Here is a 13098-nt window from a genome sequence, read left to right on the forward strand (position 1 = left end):
AGCACGTGTACACACCGCCACACCTGCGTGTAAACTGTATGACTTTTGTGCACACTCTTCCCACAAAACCCACATTTTTTCCAATGCACGTTTTCTCTGAGTTGTACGTTTTATATGCAAACAGAGGGCCTTCTCGGTAGTGGCACCCGCCCTGTGGAACGCCCTCCCTTCAGATGTGAAGGAAATAAGCAGCTATCCTATCTTTAAAAGACATCTGAAGGCAGCCCTGCTTAGGGAAGTTTCTAATATTAATGCTGTATTGTTTTTAACACTTGATGGGGAGCCGCCCAGAGTGGCTGGGGAAACTCAGCCAGATGGGCAGGGTATAAATAAATTATTATTATTATTATTATTATTATTATTATTATTATTATTATTACTATTATTATTATTAAACATTTGTTATTTTGTGTGTGTGCACTTTTGTGGACCGAAACTGCATTCTGAAAACCAAAAGGGTGCGTAGTCTGACTACTGCTTGCAGCTTGGAAAGCAACTAAGTTTGGGAACGTCCAGCTCTCTGCGCCTCTCTCTGCCTCCCTCCCTCACCCATCCAGTTGCGCCCTCCTGTCTGCCAGCTTCGGAGCAGGGGTGAGAGGCACCTCTGGCCAGCCATGGAAAAGGAAGGGGCCTGGCAGGCCCAGCCGCCCCGTCACCTCGCCTGACCTTCGAGAGCAAAACTTGGACTCTGTGCGCCTTCCCCAAACTGCTGCCAAGACTTTCCAAGCAGGGTGACTGCCTGCGTTTTACTCAACAGCTGCAGGTAATCACTGGGAGGGGAAACGAAAGAGTTTGGAGCAGATCTGGAGAAGGAGGAGGAGGAGGACATTGTTGCACAGAAGAAAGGGGCCATTATGGAAACGCCTTGGCGAGGCGGCTGCTCTTCAGGTTGGGAGGGATGGGAGGCTCCCCTCCTTCCACAGCTACGTTCAGACAGGACACGGAAATTGCTCCGCAAATCCCCAAGGTAGGAATGCAGGAGGCTCTAGCCCCAGACAAGCCAGAGACAGGGCCTCCGAGCACACTCCAATCTGCGCTAATGTCTCCCCACAAAGTGCCGCAATTTATTCTGAATGGGCTTTTCACCCATGAAGGTGGCTCTCTGTTAGCACCTGCGGAGAGACGCCCAGGAAACGGAGAGCAGTGCTAGGGAGCTGGGCCTGACCAGTGGAGCTCTCTGCCTGTCTCCTTCTTACGGCCAAGACTAGAAGCAAGCTGTGCACTGGGGCTTTGCTTTCTCCTCTGTGGCTTATTTCCTCAGGGCTCCTCTCTCATCCATCCCAGCCTCCTTGCAAGCCTCCCTTCTTCTCCCTCTTTTCGTAATCAATATTCAATTAAAGTTTTCTACATAAGATACAATAAAAACCACACTAATTCAATAAAGAAAAATAGGGTGGGGAGAGATGAGGAAAAGAAGAAAGGGAGGTGGAAATTAGTTGTTTTTCATTTGTTCCCCTTTAGGGGCACAAACCTTGCTGGAATGAATGGGAACACTTCCCAGTAGACTGGGCCCTACATCACTCACCGCTCCCCATTTTTATTCTTCCACAAATGTCTAATTTTGATGTCCAGCTCAGGGAAGTGAGTAGCAAAGGCTCAGCAAGTGCGAGATGAGCTACGGACCATGGAAAGTCCTTCCCGCTCATGGAAATCAGCAGCGACCCTCGGGAGGAGAAATATCAGTCATGCTGTCAGCAAAGATCACCAGGAAATGAAGGGGTTTTGTGGGCAGTGAGCCTGCAAAGCCTTTTGCCAGCATTTGCTTCTCTCAGAGAGTCTGAAACTGAGGGGCAGGAAGGAGAGAGCAGGAGCCTCCCTCTCCCCAGCCCAAGGGGCATTTGGGGCCTGGAGGAAGGGGGTCAGCTGCCCCGACCACGCAGGCTGGCACCCTCCAGGAACAGAGCAAGGCCTTAAATCCGCTCATCTAGCTTGGCATTGCCTACCCACTGGCCGGGAGCAGTTCCCCAGGGTCCAGGCAGGGATCTCCCCCAGTTCCAGCAGCTGTGGGTGCAACCTGGAGCCTCAGAGAAGCAAAGCAGCAAACGTGTTAATAGCGTTCTACAGATTGCAGCTGCTTTACTGCTGATTTGTTAATTGTGTGACTGATGCTGTACTTGCGATGTTCTGTTCAGTTATGGTTATTTATTGTTTGTAAGCTGCTTCATTTGAACGAAAAGTGGCGCAGAAACACCACTATCAAACCAATGGACTGGAATTCCCCCGCTCCCTTTGCAGAACAGACTTCAGGCTGACTGGTTCCACCACTTTTGCAGGCTGGAGACCTGGGATTTTGAATAGCAGGCTTCTTAGATGCTGCTTGCATTTCACTGCAGGTGACTGAGACCCCACAGAAAAATGCAAGATGCTAATACAAAACACAGCAATGACAAACCTAGACAGCATCTTAAAAAGCAGAGACGTCACCTTGCCAACAAAGGTCCGTATAGTAAAAGCTATGGTTTTCCCAGTAGTGATGTATTGAAGTGAGAGCTGGACCATAAAGAAGGGTGATCGTCGAAGAATGGATGCTTTTGAATTCTGGTGCTGGAGGAGACTCTTGAGAGTCCCATGGACTGCAAGAAGATCAAACCTCTCCATTCTGAAGGAAATCAGCCCTGAGTGCTCACTGGAAGGACAGATCCTGAAGCTGAGGCTCCAAGACTTTGGCCACCTCATGAGAAGAGAAGACTCCCTGGAAAAGACCCTGATGTTGGGAAAGATGGAGGGCACAAGGAGAAGGGGACGACAGAGGACGAGATGGTGGGACAGTGTTCTCGAAGCTACCAGCATGAGTTTGACCCAACTGCGGGAGGCAGTGGAAGACAGGAGGGCCTGGCGTGCTCTGGTCCAGGGGGTCACAAAGAGTCGGACACAACTAAATGACTAAACAACAATACAAAACACACAAAAAGGTTGTAAAGGGGAGAAAATCTCCGCTGAGGTTAATGGAATTCTGTTGCAGCCAAGAGTGAGAACAGCCACCCGAGACAAGATGGGCCAGCCTGACTGCAGGGGCAGGTGGAAAAGCCCCATCGGGGCAAGAAAGGCTGGGAACCCACTCAGGTCAGCACACAAGAAAGAGCAAGGGAACCCAGGAAGTGGCCTTATACAGAGTCAGACCATTGGTCCATCTTGATCAGTGATGTCAACACAGACTGGCAGCAGCAGGTCTCCAGGATTTGAGGCTGGAGCCTCCCAGCCCTGCCAGGAAAAGCCATTGGGGATTGAACCCAGGACGTTCTGCTTGCAAGGCAGGCACTCTCCCACTGGGCCATGGGGAGCAGCAGCCTCAGAAGGACAAGGGACAGGGCCGGGGCAGTCCCTGGGGGGAAGGGGCCGGCAGCAGGGCAGGGAAGGAATGGGGATGTTTCATTGTATTTTTAATACTTTGTTGGGAGCCACCCAGAGTGGCTGGGGAAACCCAGACAGACGGGCAGGGTATAAATAATATTTTTTTTTTTATTGCCACACAATAATGGCCTGAGCCTGCCTTGGGTGCTCCTGTAGCAAAACCCAGCCCTCTTGTCCATCTCCTGGCGCACGTCCCCCAGCCCCCCCCCCCCAGGCACACGGAAGAAGCCTTACGTTCACACTCCGCCACGTCCAGGTTGAACTGCTGCAAGGCCCCCAGCGAGAGCTGCCGGACTTCGGCTTCCAAGAGCAGCTGGGTCAGCGAAGTGGCTAAGTGCTTGCAGGCAGACATGCAGGCCGTCTGAGCCACCTTGCCCTGGAAAGCAAAACGGGGAAGAACGTCAGAAGGGCTGCCGCAAGAGGGCGAGATCTCCAAACGGGGGAAAGGGGGAAGAGACAAGGAGGGCGCGCACAGAACCACACAAGCCTTTCCCAACCAGTTCTGGGAGAGACTCGTCAGGGGCCTCAGCCCCGACCTGGCCTGGCCTTGATGACCTGCAATCGCTGGCAGGTTCAGCTAAGGCAGATTCAGTTCCTTGGCACAAGGCAGGGTTAAAACAAGTTACAAAAAGTGTTTTCTCGCCAAGCCTGAGGACACAGGAAGGGTTTCTTTCCTCTCCTGCATAAAACCCTGGCATGATACGGAATAGGAAAGAAGGCTTTATCTCACACATAAGATGACTGTGTAAACCAGCCCAGAGGGTGATGGGATCAAAGTGAGATTCCGAAACTGGGAATCAGTATGAGCTTGTATTGAATTGTATTAATAGCTCGAACGATTCACTTTTTCCTTGCTTTATTTAAATGCTACTGTGTTTCTGATATTATCATTATTATAGCAGTCACAATGTTTGCTGACTTTTCAATGCAAATGGTGTTAATAGGAGCCACCCTGAGAGCAACATTTGTTCCTGGAAATTAAAATTTGTTACTGCGAATATTAAATCAAAATCAACTTGCAAATTTCGTATCAATGTTTAAGGTTTCTTAAGGAGTTCGGGTTTCACTGGAAAGGTCACCATGGTTTGTTCGGGTTTTTTCACTGCAGACTACATTTCCCATGATGCTGTTGCAGTTAACTCTTGTCTGGAAGGAACCTGTGCCCTGCAAATTCCGTAACTACTTTTGGCTTTCATCAATGCAGCTTGCTATAGAAATGACACCTCCCATTCAAAGCAGGTAAGGGAGCCTAATAGTAAGCTTTAAGAAACATTTAAAATTGCTGAAAATTTAGAGAGAAATGGAGCAAAAGCGTGGGAAGTCTGCTGCCAGAAAGAAAGAAAGAAAGAAAGAAAGAAAGAAAGAAAGAAAGAAAGAAACATGAAATAGCTAGCATTTATGTTTGGCCCTGCAAGATTTACTGCTCCATTCCACTTGAAGGTACATTCTGGTAAGAGCTGCCACTGAAGCCTGGTAGCCCCCCCCCCCCCCCGAGTTGACAGCAATATTTGGGCAGCTCCCCACAAAGTGGCTTGGGAGGCCCTGGACACCGTCCACTTGCGAGTGTCTGAATTCTCCCTGCCCTATCCATCAATCCTCTAAGCCATGGGTAATTAATTAATTGTGAAGCCTGGGGGGAAATAACATGAAGGAAGAGGTAATTATCCCCTTAGAAACCCATGCAAAGAGAGACGCTGGAGGGGAAATACCCAAAGCAAGATGTGCAAAGCTGGCGAGGCTGCTCACTTTGGCTGCATTTTCAAGAGCAGCAGATTACATGCATCCACAGCTAGAGTCTGAATGGGAAAAGATGCACCCTGACCTCTACACACACACCGCTGAGCAGGAGACAGGCTGCCACATTCCTGAGATGCGATGTCTTTTGGGAAAGGAAGAGCGCACAGCCTCCCTGAGTTTCTGGTCCCTGCCTGGAAAGACCCTTGAGATTTCTTAGGCTCTGAAGCTGGAAGCAGCTCCCTGCGCTGGTCATCTCAACAGCTTTCCCTTCACTCTGCAAGGGAGCAGCGCAAGAGGCCTTCACATTCTTTATTATTAAATAAGAGAAACACCCCACTCCTCTCAGTGGACACTTCAGATCAGAGAAAGCCGGAGAAAGTTTTCATCTCCGCATACTCTATTACTAGAGGGATGTGGGTGGCGGTGTGGGTTAAACCACAGAGCCTAGGGTTTGCCGATCAGAAGGTCGGCGGTTCGAATCCCCGCGACGGGGTGAGCTCCTGTTGCTCGGTCCCTGCTCCTGCCAACCTAGCAGTTCGAAAGCACATCAAGTGCAAGTAGATAAATAGGTACCGCTGCAGCGGGAAGGTAAATGGCGTTTCCGTGCGCTGCTCTGGTTCGCCAGAAACGGCTTAGTCATGCTGGCCACATGACCCGGAAGCTGTACGCCGGCTCCCTTGGCCTACAGAGCAAGATGAGCGCCGCAACCCCAGAGTCGACTGGACCTAATGGTCAGGGGTCCCTTTACCTTTTTGCTCTATGACTGCATCTTATGCTATATTTTGGCCTTGGGACTCTTTTAAATAACAAACATTCAGTGGAAACAACAACAACAACAAAAGTAAGTAGTAGGCATCTCAATGAGTTTAAAAAACAAGCAGAAGACATTTATCTGTCCCTGTTGGACACACCAGGAGGATGAAAAGGGTGTCTCTCACCCTTTTCAAGCTCTGGTTTTCAGTGGTGGAAGCTTCAGCCCCCCCGTCCCCAATGCAACCGTCCGCAGAAGGTGGTAGCAGTTGCTGCTTAGCCTGGGTTAAGGAACCCAAGGATCCAGAGGTACCTGGCAGCAAGGTGCCAGAGAGATCCATCCACCGGAACGGCTGCTTGCTGTTTGCTGAAACATTAGAAATAAGCCTCAAATGAAGGGGACACAGACAGGAGCAGGAGCTGATTTGTGCCCACTGTGAGGCTGGCTTGTCCATATCAGACAAGCAGGCTGCAAAATACACACAGCCTGGTGCATTTACAACCCCTGAGATGGTTATCCCTGAAAGAAGCAGGCATTTCCGGCATCTGATGGGCGAGGCTCGGAGGCCACAATATGGCAGCTAGCCTCCCAAAAGGGCCACAAAACTCTTCTGATCTTGTTGATGCAGAATGCCAGAATCCAACCCTTTGAAGTTTATTCTTAATGCTAATGACGCCTTGCGGGAAGAGAACAACCACCTTTAATTATCCTTGCTACTTTCGACGGCGTTTTGGAGGAATACCCCTTCCCCCGCCTCTTTGCCAGGTAAAATGAACAGTTTATTCTGAAGACGCATAATACCATCTCATCCCAGAAAGCCCGAGAACGGTATGAAGTGAGTAGTTTGGAAAGCAAAAAAGGAAAACGACTCTTTATTCTCTTTCAGCGAAAGGAGACTGTACGTGAACCAAGTAATCCCAAAAGTCCCCTGCCGTTCCAATTCAGAACAGGACCGGACAGGCTTGGAGATCAACATGGGAAAAGAAAGCTTTTGGGGGAGGGCAGGAACTCCGTGTCAGACCCAGGCCAATAAAAGACGGAAGGCTGTGGGGCGGCTGGACTCCAATTCTCACCAAATGGGCCCGGCTAGGTGAGGCTGGAGGGAGCGGAGTCCAGTCTGGAGGCCACCACAATAGCCCCCCCTGACTTCTTATGAGCTTTGGGATCTTTGGAGGGGGAGAGGAATCTGGTGACCCCGCAACTCATGTCGTCACCCCAGCTTATTCTCTCCTGTGCTTCAAATCTGTTCACAGACTCCGTTTTCCTTATCAAACGCTTTCTCCCGGACCACAACACTTAACGAATCACAGAAGTACGGAGTTCGGAAGGACCCCAAGGGTCATCCAGTCAAAAGCTGATGTTTTATGACAAATTACAGAAGCCACCAGGTTACTGGGGCTTGATGGAATTGGCCCAAGAACTTTAAAAAATCTCCCATGTGAATCTGACGGACTATTAGCTTAAATCAGCCTCATTAGCATAAGCCTCATTAGCAGAGGACTGGAAGGTAGCTGGCATGGGCATCATTGGAACAATAATACATATATATTTAGAAGAATCTGGGTTAGAGTGGGGGTCAGGAAATTCCAATCTTATCACCCTACATTCTTAAAGGCTAGACTTGTCAAACTGATTGGCAGGACAGGCAAATGAAAGGTCTTCACAAAGCATGCAGTAAATTCACGGAATCTGCTGCCACAGGACGTGGAGGCGGCCGCTCTAATCCACGGAGGAGAAGGCTCTGAACAGCTACAGTGGGTATGGTCGACATTAACAACCTCCAGGTTCAGAGGCTGCATCCTATCCACCCCAACTCCTGCCCAAGTCCCCCCGGGAGAGGGTTGTGCCCACCCGCAGGGACACAGCTGGATACGGAAATACCCCAGGCCTGTCCCTGCCCTCACAGGAAGTCAGCCAGGGGAGTCTTTCGTTGTCCTCTTATGCATCTCAACGGCTGTGCAACCGGTGCCTTGAAAGAGGCAGCACATTTCTTCTGACGCCGAGAAGGAGGTGGGGGGACGTTGACAGAAGGATGACATACCCGCCCCAGTTGTGGTTTCTGGCACCCTGAGCACAAATCACTGTGAAAAATCAGGCTGGTGGGCCAGCATTTCTTGCTGTGCGTGGAGTGTTTTATGAGCTTCTGCGTTTGGGACCTTGCTTAGCTTTCTGGCAGGATCCACAGCTGGCCAAATGTTCCACCATGTCTCTGCTTTCTATGCTTTGCAAACATCCACGTGGGCCTATTACTCACCTCGAAGCTTTGGAAGCACAGCACCCCTGGGCTCAGCACGCCGGGGGGGGGGGGAAGACCCACGAAGAAGAGGCACCACCTCATCCATCACTCAGGCCCTTATTCCAGCAGGCTCCGTTCCTCAAAGCGCTGCTACATTCCATTTCTCGCAGGCAAAGAGAAGCGAGAAGGGCAAAGCTATTTCACAGAGTGACAGGATAACATTCCTGGCCGGCAGCTCTTGGCCTGCGCCAGCGCTCCTGTACCAACTCCCATTTCCAGGGCCAGAATAAGGAGGGCAGGCAGCAAGCGGCCTGTCCGAGGAGGAGCACAGGAGACCGAGCTGTGCAGTCGCAGGGTCAAGCGTGGTCAGGGGGGCCACTGTGAAGCTCCAGGGGTGAACGATCCAAGCAGAAGCCGTGGCTCAAACTTGCAGCAACAGTTTTCCTTCTTCATTTGCAATCCTACTTTTCATTCTCCATTGACAACTGAGTCACTCACTGCCTTTGTGGGGACTCATAGAATCACGGAATTGCCAAGTTGGAAGGGACCCAAAGGGTCATCCAGTCCAACCCCCTGCAACGCAGAAATCATAGCTAAGGACTCCCTCCTGAGACCACCAGGGACTGGACAGTGTTTCATTTCTCCCGACATTCAGCTCACTTGCATGGCTGGAAAGTCACTCCAAGCCGGTGGTTCCCAAACTGTTTTTCAAGCCATTGCAACCTTGGTTCCATAAATTCACCCCCTAACCTACCCTTTAGAAAGCAAATAGCAGTTTGCACAGCCCACTAAGGAAGACAATAACACGAGAAATTCAAAACAGTCACAATTAATTGCACATTTGTTCAAAATCCAATTAAAACTATTTGATTAATTCAACAAAAATGATAAACTTGATCCAGTGACAGCAGCTTTTCAAAGTCTGATTGCCATTGACACCTCCAGTGCCCCCCTAAGGAATCCCACTGCCCTCCCCAGGGGGAGGTACCCCCCACTTTGGGAACCAAAGGCAAACCTTGCTCCCCTGCTCGGCAGGGCAGGCGCCTTTCCAGTCAATAAGCCTTCTGAAGCTCAAGAACCGCTCGTCATTTCACAAGGCATCGGCCATCCAAAAAACAAACATGGCGCACTCTGAAACCTTGCCTTGGCCAACGTGCCCAAGGATGACCAACTGGAAGAGCAAAACCCCTGTATTCAAGGACGCTCCCTGGAAAACCTTCAGGCTGCGTCAACTGTTTATCCAAGATTTTCGAAAACAACACAGAAAACCTAACTAGCTGGACCAGGGTGAAAAATGGCAGCAAGGGCTTATGAGATGCTGCACTGCCAACACCTTGGAGTCTGCGGACGGCGTTCTCTGGCTTCAGCCTGGTTCAGTGCCAAATAAAGCCAGACACCTCAGTGGCACCGGACTTTGCTGGGAAAACGAGACAAGCGTTTAATAGAGGAAGTTGAATGCTGGTGCATTTTAAACACTTTGCCCACCCAGTCTAACAATTTCCCACTCTGAGTGACAGTGGCCTCCTGATGCCACCTACCCCCCCTCCTCTTTTTACCTGGGGGTGCTGCCAGGGAATGAACCATGAACCATCTCCCTGAAAACCAGGGGTCTCTGCAACTGACCCAGGACCTCTCTGAAGGTGATCTCTCACCTGCCGATGACCAGGTGCCTTTTACTAGGGTGACCCCAGGAAGTCCTTTGCAGCTGCCGCTCCTCCTTTGCATGGCCCATTTATTCAAGGGGGGGCGGGAACCACAACCTTGAAAGTGCATCTCCTAACTGTTGCTGCCTGCAGCCAAGTAGCGATTGCTCTTGCGCTTGAATCCTGTTTGCGGATTTTCCAGAAGAGGCACCTGGCCAGCCACTGTGAGAACAGGATGTTACACCAAATGGGTCACTGGCCTGATCCAGCAGGCTCTTATTACGTTCCTGCCTCTCCTCCACAGAACTCTGGATTCCCAGGTTGTCTCCCATCTGGGCACTGACCAGATGCAGAACGGCTCAGCTTCAGTGAGGCTGCTGCTTTAGGAATATGGTGCCGTGCATGATATAGCCACTGCCCACAGGAGGGTGAAAAGGGATGGCGAGACTGGCAAGCCCAACATGCCTGGAGGTGGGCAGGGCAAACACAGAGGCCAGGAAGGCAGAGATTACTCTCTTCTGAGGCCAAAGTCAAGCGAGGCTGCTCGGACGGCTGCAGAGCACGTGCTCTGGGAGGACTCCCATCTGCTTTGGAAAACTAGGCATGAAATCACCTAATTCCATTTGTGTTTCAGACCCTGGGCAATGGAGCGAGCCCTCGGGGTCCCAGAGGAGGAGTAATCACCTCCGCAAAGAAGGCCAGAGCTGAAAGCCCTGAAAGCCGGCCATCCCAGCAACACGTTTTTTTTGGTGGTGACAAGAAAACACACTCAAATCAAGGAAATGTGTTAACAATTAGAGGATTAGGGGCAGAGCTGAAAGGCTGCCTTGTTAATTAGGGAACCTCGCTATCAAAGGCCTCATTAGGAGCTACTGAAACTCAAAGGCTGTTAAAACAAACATCCATTAATTCCAGTCCACAATCAGGGTCACGTTGACTGCTACCTACCTCACTGCAAGAGGGAGGGAAGGAGGGAGGGAGCGGAGAACCTCCAGGAAACCACATCTGGCTGTTCTGCAAGGAGAGAGCAGGACTCCTTGCAGACATGTAGCAAGAGGGGTGGAGCCTGGGCTGGGGGGGCACTCCTGCAACATGGGGAAGCAGGCTGGGCCACTCAAGGAAAAGGAGCCCATGGATCTGTGCTGGTTAGCAGGTAAGAAAGAGCAGGGCTGAGGGCGGTCCAAAACAGCTGAGGGCAGTCCTTGGGAAAGGCAGGAGGAGGCTCCCAAGAGTGCCCCCTCCTCCCACCAAAAGCACTCCAAGCGGAGATAACATGGCCTCCTTTTTCTGCAGCTTGGGTGAATAGGCAATGAAACTGCAAGTAACGCGGTTCAAATAGTAAGTTTAAGGTGATGGATGTTGGGGAAAACATACCATGGACTCGTTCAAGGGATCTAAACTAACGGGTTGCTAATCGCAAAAGAACTTGTGCTCATGCTAAGTGGAAAGGAAGAAAAACGTGTTCTGTCTTGGGGATTCCTAGAAAAGTGATTCAAAACAAACAGACCAGCTACCATAGCATTGCCAATCTGTGGAGGTCCTGCACGTGTTGCTGGACTGCAAATCTCATCATTCATTGATCACAGAATCATAGAATTGCAGAGTTGGAAGGGACCCCAAGGGTCATCCACTCCAACCCCCGGCCAATGCAGGAATCCCATTGAAGGGGGTTGGAGTGGATGACCCTCGATTACGGGACATGCTACCTGGGGCTGATAGGATCTGGAGTCCACCAACATCTACAGGGCTCCCACAAGTTAGTCACTCCTGGTACAGGTGGAGAAGAAAAACAGTAGTGGTTCTAAAAATATGAATGGAGAAGAAAGAGCAAAGAAAGGTTTGTTTGTTCCCTACTTCTCTCCTTCGGGAACTTGGGATCCCCCAGTGCAGCTGATGGGTGCTAGGTTCAGGGCAGACAGAGTGTGGAATTAATATATGGCATTCTCTGCCACAAGATGTCCTGCTGGCCAGGGGTTTTGTTACACATCCATGGAGAAAACACTTTCCCCAAGGAGCACCTACTAAGGTGTTAAATGGAACCTCAGAAGGTCGGCAGTTCGAATCCCTGCGACAGGGTGAGCTCCTGTTGCTCAGTCCCAGCTCCTGCCCACCTGGCAGTTTGAAAGCACATAAAAGTGCAAGTAGATAGATAGGTACCGCTCCGGTGGGAAGGTAAACGGTGTTTCCGTGAGCTGCTCTGGTTCGCCAGAAGCGGCTTAGTTATGCTGGCCACATGACTCGGAAAAAACTGTCTGCAGACAAACGCCAGCTCCCTCAGCTTATAGAGTGAGGTGAGCGCCACAACCCCAGAGTCGTCTGCGACTGGACCTAACGGTCAGGGGTACCTTTACCTTTACATGGCTTTTAAAGGCCCCCTGGCACAGCATCATGTTCCGGGTTCTTTGGGTTGGTGGGTGCTCTTATTCCAGTGTCCAAAAGCTGGCCATGGCAGAACCTTAAACCCCTCAAAAAGGGCAGGAACCTTGCCCCCCCAACCCCCAGACTGCCCAGCTACCCCAATGCCCAGCGCAGTAGTCATTCCTGGATTTTCCCTTCCGTGGAGGTCACATCCACTTAGGATAGAAGGCAGCTGACCTTTGCAGGTTATTTTACTTGAATTTGTCCCCCAATTTTTATTTACATTGTGATGGGGGCGGGAAGGAAAAAGGTTAGCTGCTTTTTGAGCAAGAGATGGTGTCTCCTTGCACTAGACGTGGCAAGCGTAGGATTTCAAAGAAGCGAGTGACTTCACAAAGTCAACTGGAAATTAATAGGTTCTTTTCGATTGGAGACTGTGCCCAACTCGGCATTTGATCTGGGTCCATGGGAAACAATCGCAAGTGGCCAACGCTGAGGCCAGTGTGTGGAAAAGACTTGGACACAGGAGGAGACGGACGGCAGGCGCTAAACTATACAGACAGAGTTTACTTGGGTTTGGAATTCACTGAGAGGAAGAGGATGACGTTTTCAGCCAGTAAATTGGAGTCCTTGTTTACACAGCACAAGGCTCACCACAAGGGAGTCACTGCGGTCAGAAACAGAAGCTGCCATTTTGCTGGGACCTCCGCAGCCCCCTCAATCAGGAGCGGATTCTGTGTAAGACCCACTGTGTGCAGGAGGAGGAGATCCCAATGGATTGGGCTTCTTATTGGATCCATGCTTACAACAGGGCACTTTTCCAATTCCCACATGCACAACTGAATGAAGACAATTATTGCCTCTCCCTCTGCAAGAGCCACATCACCATCTCTGCCCAAAAATGCCAAGCAAGTTACAAGACTCTCCTGTTAACACACCTCAATTCCAAAGCCCCACAGCACTCAACACCCAACACAATGCAGGGCACATGGATGGCACAAATGCATTCTGAAGGGCAGAAT

The 13098-nt window shown here is 50.6% G+C and overlaps 1 protein-coding gene and 1 long non-coding RNA gene across 4 annotated transcripts in view; one reads left to right on the forward strand and one right to left on the reverse strand.

Annotated features, from left to right (window-relative positions):
- Window positions 1–13098, forward strand: part of LOC310742534 — a 353556-nt gene that overhangs the window by 85525 nt on the left and 254933 nt on the right. The gene's annotated exons all lie outside the window — the stretch shown is intronic.
- Window positions 1–13098, reverse strand: part of EXOC6B (exocyst complex component 6B) — a 215447-nt gene that overhangs the window by 52702 nt on the left and 149647 nt on the right. For all 3 annotated transcript variants that reach the window (XR_014538429.1, XM_083571233.1, XM_083571234.1), the window contains one exon: window positions 3586–3727. Coding sequence is in view for 2 of the 3 variants with exons in the window: in XM_083571233.1 (XP_083427359.1) it covers window positions 3586–3727 (142 nt within the window). In the remaining variant the exon portion in view is untranslated. The remainder of the gene's footprint in view (window positions 1–3585; window positions 3728–13098) is intronic.

This window comes from Podarcis filfolensis (genome assembly GCF_964270895.1).
Source record: "Podarcis filfolensis genome assembly, chromosome: 9".
NCBI classification, from domain to species: Eukaryota; Metazoa; Chordata; class Lepidosauria; order Squamata; family Lacertidae; genus Podarcis; species Podarcis filfolensis.